Below are 14,408 nucleotides of genomic sequence, written 5' to 3' on the forward strand. Positions count from 1 at the left end.
GGTTGGGAGGTATTTATGTATTTCAGAAACTCTCCCCCAAATTGAATCACATGACCAGTGCATATTTTGTTTTTACATTTCATATACCCCTCTTTTACAACTCAGGATGAAGAAGACCCCCGTAAAGGAATGGAAGTGGCCCAAGAACTTCAGCCAATCATCAGTCAGCTTGTAGAAATGTTTGGCCTGTATTCAAGGTAAGTAGTGACGGTTACAATGTGAGGAATACAGAAAATATTCAATCTTCAAAAGAAATTGAAACACCAAATGAAATTTGCTTAGTCATGTAATATATGATAAGGCAAAACACAGGTTTACATTATTGCATTTCCAGAAATGCTACATTGCTGTCCAATTGACTGCATTCATCCGAAATGACATATTAGTCGATCAAGGGTAAAAAAAGATGATTTATTTTTTTAACATATTTGCATATGATCAAAGCTGTATTTACTTTTGCTGTAAATAAATTTGATTTGTATTTTTTATGCCTTGTAAAAGGGGCAACAAACTGACCAACAATTTTTGTGGTCTCTCATTGACTGTGTGCTGTAAATGGCTATTTTTAAGATCTATATTTTGGGATAACTATCAATGATACATAGAATGAATTAGCCTATAAGTTAATTTCTTTAGAGAAACAGTTTTTTTTTTAGGAAAGCACTTAGAGTTTTAGTACTTGGTAACATACTTTGAAAGTATTGGGTAGTGAATTATCATGTTATCATTCAAGTAGGCCTATATTACAAGATTATTGCACTTTGGGTTAGGACCCTTGCAATATTTGAGAAGAAGAGGACTTGAGATTGTGCTATTAAGGCTTCTTAATCCTATCTGCTTTGATAACTGCTAATCTTGATTATTTTTCCCCCACCAGATCTTGCCTGCTTGGCCAGCTGGACAAGAACTCTGATATGAAGTTGGAACAGCTAACACAGAGGGCCCTGTCTGGTTACGGAGCCGTGCTTCGCATCGCATCCAGCCGCGCCTCTCCGGCCTCAGCCCACGGCCTGACCATGCTGGTGGCCCTGCCTAGCCCTGTGAGAACTGCTGTGGAGAAATGGAATGCGACCTCGATGGGAGACTTTCCTACCGTCCCCTCCTTGGTAGGAAATTGATGAAATCTCATTTGTTGATATTTACAAACTATGTACTTGATGTTTTTTCAATTTACTCATAATACTGCTAGCATGCTTACATGTAGCCAAGAAGAAACAACTTAGAAAAGCTGATAATTATGTTTTGGCATAATCTTTTGAAAAATAATGATATCAACTTTTATAGAGCTTGTTATAGAATTTATAAGTGCTGTGCAAGTTTGATGCAAGAAAATACAACCAGAATAATGACCAAAAAACAGAAGGTAAAAATGAAACATAAGATCGCAGAGGAAGTTAACAATTGAAGGCATATGTTGAATATGCTCTTTGTATCTTCTGTTATATTGTTTTTTTTAATGATTAAAATCTAAATTTAACATCAGGAATGCACCAAGTGCAATGTAGCAAAGTGTGCATTATGAATAATAAGTTTTCTTGGGTGCTGTTTTTTAATTGGATCATTTTATCAAACTTTAATGCTGTTACGCAAATTTGCTTGCACTTTTTTTTCATGTCGTGTTTTTATTTTATGCAGGGTGATAATGCAATGGAAGATACCAACTTGTCAGAAAAATACTTGAACTCACTAAGAGCAGCTCACCTTGGATTGTATTCTAGTAAGTATGCAAAATAGCCCCCCCCCCATATCTTTCATTTATGATCATAAATATGATATGATAGTTACTTTCATAAACGTGTAGCACTTAATACTTTTATGTTACAAAGTCCTTATATTGTAATTATTATTACCCCGGTCATTGGATCCTGGTTTGGCCGTACACAATGTATGCACTTCTTCCACTCCCTGGGGAGTGTTCCAACTGAAGGTCCAAGACTCAATTGCTAGGCATACAATAAAGCTTTCACATTCTACGGGGTACACATTTAACACCTTGGTGAAGAGCGGCAAAGTGTGGATTAATGCCTTGCCGAAGGAAACTTTGTATATTTGTGAATTTGATCAAGTTTGGAAATTATTTGTGGTATTGTCCGTTTTGGGCGCATTGGTCATTGTTTGGGCTACTGTCAAATACTAACGATTGTGATCTCTTTTATTAGTAATACAGTACTCTCCAGTGGTCGTGATGAAAAATGTGATGAAAAAGAGGAATTTAATAATCATCAAATCACAAATGCATTATGTTAGTGAATTTGAAAAGCACCGTGAATTTGAAATGACCGTTTTACAGCTGATTGTGAAAAGGCTTATATATTTTTGATTGTTTGATGAAATTGTATATTGATCAAGTCTCTCCCAATGTGCAGATGCCTATGCCTAATAGGAGCGTCATTATGTTCTGAGTTTAGTGCCCGTTTAAAAGTGTTCGTTTCCTGTCTATTGTGTATTCAGATCAGACGAATTTCAACATTGCGGCAGCTGTTCAGCATGTCATGGCATCACTCGTCCGCTTCACTTCTGACCTCTCAGAGTAAGATAAACTCTTTGAATTTGTAAAATGCAGTAAATAAAACAAATAATTTTTACAGCTTCTAACACTTAATTTAACGGCAATCCGTTGCAGAAAGAGTTGCCATCAAGTACAAAAAAAAATCATGCGCAATTTGATTTTCAACCATTCAACACTGTGGCCTGTTACCCGAAACTTAGCGATTGGTTGTACAAGTGCTAAACGTTTTCATGCTCTGGTGCTCCCGATATATTTATGTATATTCCTTTTTCATATTTCATATTTTTTTATATTCCTGTAATTTTTCTGTATTCAGCTGGTGCCCCGAGTCTACGACCAACAAGGATCGGATGGTTGAAGTTCTGTTTCCATTGCTTCTGGATGCAAGCACAGAATCAGTTGTAGAATCGGTATGTTTGTTTGTTTTTGTCTTTTCATAACAACTTCCTCCAAATCTAGTCAATTTTACTGAAGGGTAATTGATCATTTTGAATGACTAAGTAAGTTATGAGAAAAATAAGCTTGTATTTTATGCTTTTCTCATTAACCCTTATTTTTTGGATCCCCTTCAATTATCACCATCATATTATTTGAGTAATCTTTATTATGTTAAGATGAATATTTGTCATTTGTACAAATAATTTCTCATTTCTTTCTAATTGTTTTCTGCTTAGGTTTTTTTTTTTTGGAGGGGAGGTTCCCCGTTTCCCTTTCTCTTGCCTTACATTTCTTTAACACCCCTCTATTTAATAATAGCAGTGCCTTTTTAAAGCGCCATGAGCACCGAAAGGTGGACCTGTGCGCTAAATAAGTAGCCACCATTATTATTATTATTTCTCAAGTTTCTCTCCCACTTTCTGCTTAAGCTGATTTTTGGGTTCTGATTTTGTGCTTCATTTCAGCCTCTTCTAGCTTTCCTCTGTACAAAAGTATTGAAGCTCTATCAATTTCAACTTTTTTAAACACTCTTTAGCTTTATTTTAGTTCTTTGTTTGTGACCAATCACATCCTGGGATTTCATGTTTTTAGAAAGTTAGGTTTTTGTCAATGTAGAGGATTTAGATATATATATAATGATATAGTGTAGCAACAATTAACCTTGAGGTTAAAGAAATTCTCATGAAATCATTAGTATTAATAACACAGTTCTTTTTAGCCCAAATGAGATGATATAACGTCCCTATGCACTTCCAAAGGACTTGGATATTAATGTATTATCCTGGCTTTAGCCCCAGAGTACACCGGCCAAACCTCAAAAAGTGCTCTAGATAAGGATTCGACGGCAAAATTTGTTAATGCTTGGCATCCCAGCTAATAGTCTTGCAAAAATACCCAGGAATAGCGTACGGGCGGATGCCAAGCGCAATTTTGCGTGAAAGTGTCATTTTTAGCGTAAAATCTGAAAGACTGTCGAAAATCACGCATTTTGATATTTTGACGGATTATCATCATATTTTTTATTATCTTTGATATGAAATTATTTTTATTCAGAATTTCAAATTATAAGTCTACTAAATATGCATTTCAAATTTGAATATTACACACACACATATGGCACAGGGAAACATAAAACCGCGATTTCCTCGAAATAAAAGTTTGTGAAAACTATCAATAGTTTGAAGTTTTTTTACGCAACATAAATTCATCGATTTAAATGCGTTTATCCATCGGATGTATAGTAAATGTCCTAGTGCCACAAATATTAAAAGAATTTTCAAGTAAGATGGTAGATATCTCATTTTATGTTATCCGAAAGGAAACAATGTGCATTTTACCAGGTGCGCATTTTGAAAGAAAGTTGAAAATACCGTACATTATGTACATAATTACATGTATAAGTACATACTAAATCGAGTTTTTATTTACATGTATAAGTCCATAATAAAGCGAGTTTTTAATTGGATAGCACAATTTGTCAATTCCTTGCATCCCAGCTAAAAGTCTTGCGGAAATACTGAGGAATAGCGTACGGGCGGATGCCAAGTGCACTTTCGCGTGAAAGTATCATTTTTAGCGTAAAATCTGAAAGACTGTTGAAAATCACGCATTTTGATATTTTGACGGATAATCATCATATTTTTTATTATCTTTGATATGGAATTGTTTTTATTCAGAATTTCAAATTATAAGTCTACTAAATATGCATTTCAAATTTGAATATTACACACACATATATGGCAATATGAAATATAAAATCGTGATTTACTCAAAATAAAGGTTTTTAAAAATTATCAATGGTATAATGTTTGTGTTCCGCATCTCAATTTCGTCAAGATTTAGTGCTATTACCGAATAAATACTTGATAATTGTTGTTATGTCACATATAGTGAAAACAAATACTGAAATAAGATGCAAGATATATATCATTTAATGTTATATATGCGAAATATAACAATGCACATTATTTTATCAGACGCGCATTTCTGATAAAAAAATAAACAGCGCACAATATTACATCGATATTGCACATATCTTATATCAGTGCGATACTCGTCATGATATTATATAGGATTATGTTTGCTTTTGTAGAGTTCGATCTTCTTGATATTTCCACGAATGAATTGGTGCTGAACTTAATTCTACCTGTGTCAATATTCAGAAATAGGTCTGATATTTAATTTGCCGTTACCATGGTAGCATTAATTTTACAGGAATATCTACATGTATATCCAAAATCATAGAAAACACTACATGTATGAATAAAGCGATTGAACTAGCATTTTTAAACCACTCTGTCAATTTTCAGTGTAATGCTTATTGGATTTTTTCTCTTTTAAATCAAATCAATTTTACGTTGGCATGATTGGGGTGGACTTGTCCTTTAAAGTTCACATTTAAAGTTCACATTTCACATCTTAAAGCTCGTTTCACCACAGTGTATTGCCATTTTGGAAAATGCCGTCGCACGACCATTATGACAAACAAATCTAAAGGCTAATGCCCAGCGTCCAGCGCATATATTGTAATATATAGATTGTCGTACAACTGCATTTCCCAAAAGGGCATTGGTATGTCCAGGGCTGCCCAGGGTCGGGCTGTCCGGCCCCCGTCTTAGACCAGAATATATAACAACATGGACCTGTGATAATAGCAAATGCAAAAACTTTGATGAAGTAAAATGAATTGAATGAAAATTATAATTTGCAATGCAAAAGACCAAATAACATTTATTATTCATATTTTAACATAATAATTATAGCAGCAGGACATTGGAAACAACTGAAATTAATAATAAAAAAACGCCATCCATAGCTCATCGAACCAAAATAACGTATGACCTTGATCATGTGAACTGAAATATGTGCAAAATGATCGATGATACTTTAATACCCTTATGTTCAAGTGTAATCTTTAACTGGATCAATAAAAATCAAGTTATGATGACATTTAAAAAATACCCCCATATGGCCAAAGTTCAGTGACTCTAAATGACCTTTGACCTTAATCATGTGATCTAAAACTTGTGCAAGACGATCAGTAATACATGAATATTAAAGTGTCATTAACATTAAAGTGTCATTAATTTTTTTTTCTATACGTTCAAAGTTATAATGAAATTTTGAAAAATGTAACTTTGGTTAAGATTTCAATGTTGATATGACGCTGTTATATCAAAACTACCGTCACCTCCACCGGAGAAGTGGCTCCTTTAGTCCTGCTCTGCTATGCCGGCGAGACAAAAAATAGGTACTGCCGTGCAACGGCCATTTTTTTAATATACTTTGATAATCAAATAACTGAAGTAAAATGTAGATTGACAGAGTGGTTTTAAAATGCTAGTTCAATCGCTTTATTCATACATGTATGTTTTCTATGATTTTGGATATACATGTAGATATTCCTGTAAAATTAATGCTACCATGGTAACGGCAAATTAAATATCAGACCTATTTCTGAATATCGCCACAGGTAGAATTAAGTTCAGCACCAATTCATTCGTGGAAATATCAAGAAGATCGAACTCTACAAAAGCAAACATTAATATCATGACGAGTATCGCACTGATATAAGATATGTGCAATATCGATCTAATATTGTGCGCTGTTTATTTTTTATCAGAAATGCGCGTCTGAAAAAATAATGTGCATTGTTATATTTCGCATATATAATATTAAATGATATATATCTTGCATCTTATTTCAGTATTTGTTTTCACTATATGTGACATAACAACAATTATCAAGTATTTATTCGGTAATAGCACTAAATCTTGACGTAATTGAGATGCGGAACACAAACATTATACCATTAATAATTTTTAAAAACCTTTATTTTGAGTAAATCACGATTTTATATTTCATATTGCCATATATGTGTGTGTAATATTCAAATTTGAAATGCATATTTAGTAGACTTATAATTTGAAATTCTGAATAAAAACAATTCCATATCAAAGATAATAAAAAATATGATGATTATCCGTCAAAATATCAAAATGCGTGATTTTCAACAGTCTTTCAGATTTTACGCTAAAAATGATACTTTCACGCGAAAGTGCACTTGGCATCCGCCGTACGCTATTCCTCAGTATTTCCGCAAGACTTTTAGCTGGGATGCAAGGAATTGACAAATTGTGCTATCCAATTAAAAACTTGCTTTAATATGGACTTATACATGTAAATAAAAACTCGATTTAGTATGTACTTATACATGTAATTATGTACATAATGTACGGTATTTTCAATTTTTCTTTCAAAATGCGCACCTGGTAAAATGCACATTGTCTCCTTTCGGATAACATAAAATGAGATATCTACCATCTTACTTGAAAATTCTTTTAATATTTGTGGCACTAGGACATTTACTATACATCCGATGGATAAACGCATTTAAATCGATGAATTTATGCTGCGTAAAAAAACTTCAAACTATTGATAGTTTTCACAAACTTTTATTTCGAGGAAATCGCGGTTTTATGTTTCCCTGTGCCATATGTGTGTGTGTAATATTCAAATTTGAAATGCATATTTAGTAGACTTATAATTTGAAATTCCGAATAAAAATAATTTAATATTAAAGATAATGAAAAATATGATGATAATCCGTCAAAATATCAAAATGCGTGATTTTCGACAGTCCTTCAGATTTTACGCTAAAAATGACACTTTCACGCAAAATTGCGCTTGGCATCCGCCCGTACGCTATTCCTGGGTATTTTTGCAAGACTTTTAGCTGGGATGCCAAGCATTAGCAAGCATTAACAAATTTTGCCGTCCAAAGTATAAAAAATCGTTTTGGCCGGTCTTTACCACCAGAGCATTTTACAGAGCGAAAGCATTTCATTTCCCTCACCTGGGTTGGTTGCAGCACAATGTGAATGAATTTCTTGCTGAAGGAAATTACGCCATGGCTGTGATTTGAACCCACAGGGCCGCAATGCTCCACATCATTGTTTTTCTGCAACTATGTACTAGATTTAACTCTCCTTTACTTGTCTGTTTTGTTTGTCTAACAGGCGACATCGATCGTCTCTCAGATTGTGGGTCCACAGGATGGGGAAGACTTCCTGACTAGACTCTTTTACCAGGTGTTTAAGACATATCATGACATCTTCACTCGGCATGCACATGACAGGTGAGTTGGGGGATTCAAACATTCATTTATTTGAGCAAAAATTTTGTTGGTTATTCAATTTGGACGAATGCAGCTCTAAAATTTACATTATTATTACTCTTTGGAATAGCGTACTTGTCCCCCCCCCCATATTTCGGAAATGTGCTTATCCTACTTTGATTTAGTTCTCTATGCAGTCTTACAAAATGTTTGCCAACAGGTACTTGTGTCACCTTCTTTGTGACTCATTTGTGACTCATTTATTTGAGCAAAAATTTTGTTGGTTATTCAATTTGGACGAATGCAGCTCTAAAATTTACATTATTATTACTCTTTGGAATAGCGTACTTGTCCCCCCCCCCTCATATTTCGGAAATACGCTTATCTTACTTTGATTTAGTTCTCTATGCAGTCTTACAAAATGTTTGCCAACAGGTACTTGTGTCACCTTCTTTGTGACTACGCTTATTAAGATCACACTGCTTTTACTCCAAAACAATTCAATTACATGATGTAATGTATGTATTGATGAAGTGTTCAATGTACTACAATAATATATCAGTTAAAATCATGCAATCATAGACTTGTATCCAGTCTTTTATCTGAAATAGATTAAATGTATGTGTATCCTTTCAATTGATTTCATTGTACAGTGTACTGGATGACTGCATCTATCAGGAGTGTATCCAGGCCATGGAATCACACCTAGAAAAAGAGGCTGCCAAGCGCGCTCTGGAGAAACTCTACACCGAACAAGCAGGTAGGAAAAACAGGCTAAATTGTATCATATATTGATGCTAGTTCTGAAATTTTGAACAAAGGTGACATTTTTTGGAGAAAATTTTTGGTTTAGCAGCATTACTGCTATGTGTAAAAATAAACATTGACTCTTGTCCATGGTTAGCGTATAAAAAAGTCACTTGTGTGTTGACACAATGGCCCGTGTTCTGATCACCCATGTGTTTGTAAGTGTAAATTAAAGATATGTGCTAAATTATTCTGGTAGAAAAATGTGTGATTTCTGAGAGTTGGACAAGATAATCATGGCGTTTCAGACATGAATCAGATTTATTTCCATGCAATACAAATACATTGTCCCACTTGTGATTATCTGTGTTGGTGATCTTAAGTGATCATTTTCAGCTTAGATGTCAGAATTGCTTAGATTTTAGAGTTATTTTCATGCTATTGAACCAAATCTAGATTTACAATGGTATGATAACATTTAACCTTGATTTTTTAAAGACTTTCTCATGAAATCGTTGTTTGCTTCAAGTACACACATTTAGCTCTTATCTCTGGTTACCATTCATTTTTTCATTGCAGATCTTATTGATGTCCTCCTGTCGGCAGCCAATGAGAACCTTTCAGTAGAATATGGTACCAAGGTGCTCAAGTTCTTCAATAAACTCATGCAACTAGGTCAGTTATTAATCCTGATGTGATCGTTAACCTTGAGTTAAGTGGGCTATTTCAGACCAGGGGCCCGTTTCATAAAGCTGTTCGTAAGTTACGAATGACCATTTCTTGTGCTATATGATATCCCTATGTAACTGTCTTAGCGCCTAAGAACAGGTTTCAGTCGTGCGTAAAGTTGTGCGTAACTTTACGAACAGCTTTATGAAACACCACCCAGGACCTTAGGGGGGTGGGGAGTCAATTTGATGATGGTGATGATGATGATTGTGCCTTTGATGACTATATTCAGTTTATTTTCCATTATTCATATACAGAAATTTACATGCTTGACATGAGTATAACATAATTATCTTCAGTTGAAATAAATGGTTCTTGAGACAAAATTTATACGCAATAAGAATTTAAATCAGTGAAAAATGGAGGGACCTAAGTTGAAAGCAAAGCTTGTGAGTTATAGGCCCCAATGGAAGAAGGAGATAAGATAAAAGGCTATATAGTTATTAAAATTAAAAGGTAAAAGAAAAGCAAAAGTTTATGAACCAATTGGTTTAATCACATCTGTAGCACGCCCTGGAAGGAAAGTGATGTTTTAAAGGGAGGTATGGTGGTAAAATGGAGCTGCTGAAAGGTTTAGATATCTACTGCTGCCTGAACTGCATAATCATTCAGAAAAGTATGTTTAAGTTTGCGTTTGAATATAAACAATGAATTGGAGTCTGAAATGTCTTTGGATAGCCCGTTCCAGTACTTCGGTCCTGAGAAAGTAATTGTTTTCTGAGCAAAGGTTGTTCGAGTCAGTGGTAAATGATAAGATGTACTTTGTCGAGTTGCGTATGAATGAATTACATTTCGTTTGACAAATAATAAGGTGACAATGGCTGGTAATTCATTTGTGGATAGCTGGAACATAAAAATTCCTAGATTATATCTAAATAAGTCTGAAATTTTGAGAAGTTGATTTCCATGAAAGTAACGACTTGTATGGGAGAGGAAACCAGCATTGTTTATGTTTCTAACCGCACGTTTTTGAATGACAAACAACCTATGTAGTTGAGTTTTACTGCTATTACCCCAGGCAAGAATACCGTAATTGAGATAGGGCAAAATCAAAGTATTGTAGAGAGATAATAAAATTTTTTGGGGAAGATCATGTTTGAGTTTGTTTAAAATGCCTGTGTTTCTAGCCGTTAATGTACAAAGATAATTGATATGTGGTTCCCACGATAATTTGCTATCGATATAAATTCCAAGAAATTTTGTGGAATCGACTTTAGTTAAATTTGTGTTAGCAATCAATATATCACCGGGTAAAGATTTGATAGTATTACTGAACAACATATAATGAGTTTTGTTAACATTTAGAGATAGTTTATTTGCATTAATCCAGGCTTGGACGATTTTCAATTCCTCGTTCAGGATTTCAAGGAGGCTGGTGGGGTTACGGTGGGAGAAAAAAATATTAGAATCGTCTGCAAAAAGAATAAACGACAAATTATCAGATGAATGTTGAAAATCATTAATATACAATATAAACAATAGGGGGCCTAACACGGAACCTTGTGGAACACGACATAATACTAATCTCGGGCAAGAGTCCTGTTCATTAATACTAACGAATTGTTTTCTGTTGGAAAGATAATTTCCAAACCACTCCAAGGCCTTTCCTCGAATCCCATAATGGGATAATTTATGCAGAAAAATATTATGATTGATAGTATATATGCAGAGATGCCAACCCTCCCGATTTCATCGGGAGGCTCCCGAAAATTCATCCCAACTCCCGCCCTTACGATTACCATCCTTATCCTCCCGAAATTACGATTTTTTTGCATTGATCAAAATCATCAAATTGGATTGGAAGGACATGTATCGTCTGCTAACTTTAGCATGTAGTAACTCCATTACGTTCGCTGCTACTTAATTCTGTGTGAAAGGTAGACAAATAAGGAGCAGCGAAAAGCTGGTGCATGTGATATGCCCAACGGGAATCCACTGTGCACCAGGCCGGTAGGCCCGGCTAGCTTCGCGAGGCGTGTGCGCTCGCGGCCACTGGATTTGTCGAGTCGTGCGGTGGAATATCGGTGTGTGATTTCGGCGTATTGATGGGTTGATATTGACACGAAATGGCGAAAAGAAGACCAAGAAATTGTCTCAGAAGTATAAGACTGAATACAGTCTCCAGAACCTGTGTGTTCGGAAAGAGGAATTTACCATGCATTTTGCGCAATTTGCAGCGTCACCGTGGACATTTCAGTTTAGCAGGGACGTCGTGATGATAATTCGGAAGCACAAACGTTCGGGAGCAAACGGCATAGGCCTACGGACAATTGCGAAGACAAGATCTTCGTGATTCTTCGAGGTCCACTAGTACCCTGTTGTCTTTATTTCAGTTTTTTCACCAAGGAAGGGACCAGCGCTGAGCTTTTCTGTACTGGATTTTAATATAGTGGAACACAACCTGCCTATAGCCGATAGTGATAATTCCTCATTATTGTTGTTGAACAGGTACTTCATTTGTCCCTTCATTTTTTTTTTTGGCACATGTGAAAATGCATCTTTGACATGTTTGATATTTTTTATGTTAAAAAAGTGGGAACAATGTTTATTTCAAAACATGTGAAATGCCCCAAAATAAGGGTCAGATTGCACCAGAGAGCATCTAGAAACCCAGAGCTGGACCCCGGCCGCAAGGGTCGAGCGCTCCGCGCTCGAGATGTGCGCTATGCGCACATAATTTGGTGGCGGTTGCAAATCCTCCCTAATTCTGATTTCCAAAAGTTGGCATCTCTGTAGTATCAATGATATGATAACTATGATAACAAACATTTTCAAGTATGATACTCATAGCTGTTAATCGTGTTGCCAACAACTGCAGCTCGGCACCTTGAGAGAGGATATGATCACTTCAGATATTGCATTATCCACTGTTTTTATTGCTCAACTTGTCTCTCTTGAAATATTATAAATTGTGAGTGGCCAAAATGTGGATCTATTTGAGCAAATTATGAAGCATTTTGTAATTTCAAGGAGAAGACAGTACCTATGCCAAATACTCTATGTATGGAATGCATTGGATTGTTATAATGATTTCTAAATGTAACAAATCACTATATTCTACAGCGGAGGAACATCCAAGTGACACCTACATCAACACCCTATGCTCCATGTTGGGTAGACAGGGTAGTTCCAACCCCAAGGCCCTTCAGAGTTGGCTGTCCCGTATCATCAGAGACAGTGATCCCGGTGGGAAAGGCCAGGAGAACAGGGTCCTCTTACAGAGCTTGACCTCTTACATCGTCAAGGAGAACAGGTGAGTACGGGAATCATCGTCATCCAAATGTTACGTGAGATGATGGTGAAGCGTGCTAAGCGATGGTATTGCATCACCCTGAATGTTTATGGGATCACATTCTGGAATGGCAGGTTCTGCTACACTTAGTACAGATGTAGGAGGTTGGCACAGAGGCAGAGACTGCCCTTTCCTTCCTCCTGACTCTCTTGTTGGCCACCAGTATATTTCTTGCCTCTTCAGCCCTCCCTAGTTAAAGAGTAGTTGCATAGATAATGTTTAGTTCTACCGTGGAGTTTTTAGTTGTGAAAGAACTTTCTTGAAGTGATGGAAAAAGGTTGTTCAAATTGGTAATCCCATACTTGGTTAGTGGATGAACTGCCAGCTATGTAATTTTGCATTATCTAAAGTGTATTACATTTTATTAGCTCAATTGGCTATGGTTTATCAAGAAACAATTGGGATGGGGCATAATTTCTGCCCTTTATTTTGCTTCTGTAGTGTTTCCTTTTTGGAGAATCAGCAACCACACACAAAATGCTACATGTATGTGGGTCTTCGCATGAAGAGAAAAAGAGACTTGCTAATTAATATTTCTCCATTTTCTGCCATGAAATGTATCATGAATTACATTGACAAATGTATTGAAAATTTCAATAAGAGTCTATTTCATGAAAACATTCTGTGAAGTATATGCATGTCTTTGCAAAAATGTAAGATAAGGCACCAAAACGAAAAGACATCAAAAGAGGAGGACTGAAGGATTGATATATCATCTTCTTTGAGTGTTCTATAGTGCTATAATTTAATAATTCCCATTTTTTTCAGTGCCGTTGGTGAAGGCGTTGCCTCTGCACTTCTCAAAGCACTCATTCCGATGTGTACCCAGCTCCTCTCCAACATTGGCAGCGAGACGTTTGGTATCGCTGAGCTTATGCCTGTTATGATTACCCTGGCTGGGGCTGGCTCTGGCCTAGGTCACATCGAGCTGTTCAGTGCTGCTGGGGAATGGCTAGCCTCATGGTGAGTATAGATTTAACAGTTAAAGCTCATTATTCTGAAACTTCAAATACACTAATGATTTGATATTGCAAAGGTTTATTAGATTTAAACAATTTAAACTATGAAGAACAAATATGATGTCATAATAGAATTAATACAATTTATGTATCATTGATTTATATACCTGTTTATAATCAGGATAATGCTTTCCTAACATTAGTGGGGACTTTGTATCATAAAATTGTATATGGGCCATTCCGGTTAAGGAGAGAAAACGGCAAGGACAAAAATCAAGCCCCTCCCCAAAAAATATATATCAACTTAGGAAATTTGTAGTGAGTGAATTATTATTCACTAGTCCTGTAGAGATAGCAGTAATAACTTCAAGACGCAATTTTTTTTCATTGTTGAGAATTTTACGATTTAAGTATGAATTTCTCCAAAAAATGTACTGAAAATTTGGACAAACAAAATATATACTTAAACAAACTAGAATAAAACAAAAATAAAGACAAATGTGATGGAGTTGGATTACCATAAAGAAGTCCGATGTGTATGTTTGTTGATAATTCCAAATAAATTGTTGACATGTTTTACGTTTCAGAAATATTGCCGTTTGAAAAACTAGTATTGAG

General features: G+C 35.5%; 1 protein-coding gene across 1 annotated transcript in view; it reads left to right on the forward strand.

Moving 5' to 3' along the window:
• LOC121428957 (E3 ubiquitin-protein ligase UBR4-like) overlaps positions 1 to 14,408 on the forward strand; it is a 124,742-nt gene that overhangs the window by 30,519 nt on the left and 79,815 nt on the right. Inside the window, exons 24-33 of the mRNA XM_041625852.1 lie at positions 106 to 197; positions 878 to 1,106; positions 1,636 to 1,717; positions 2,452 to 2,530; positions 2,826 to 2,919; positions 7,966 to 8,084; positions 8,717 to 8,823; positions 9,390 to 9,485; positions 12,603 to 12,792; positions 13,600 to 13,794. Coding sequence (XP_041481786.1) covers positions 106 to 197; positions 878 to 1,106; positions 1,636 to 1,717; positions 2,452 to 2,530; positions 2,826 to 2,919; positions 7,966 to 8,084; positions 8,717 to 8,823; positions 9,390 to 9,485; positions 12,603 to 12,792; positions 13,600 to 13,794 — 1,283 coding nt within the window. The remainder of the gene's footprint in view (positions 1 to 105; positions 198 to 877; positions 1,107 to 1,635; positions 1,718 to 2,451; positions 2,531 to 2,825; positions 2,920 to 7,965; positions 8,085 to 8,716; positions 8,824 to 9,389; positions 9,486 to 12,602; positions 12,793 to 13,599; positions 13,795 to 14,408) is intronic.

Source organism: Lytechinus variegatus, chromosome 15 (genome assembly GCF_018143015.1).
Source record: "Lytechinus variegatus isolate NC3 chromosome 15, Lvar_3.0, whole genome shotgun sequence".
NCBI lineage: Eukaryota > Metazoa > Echinodermata > Echinoidea > Temnopleuroida > Toxopneustidae > Lytechinus > Lytechinus variegatus.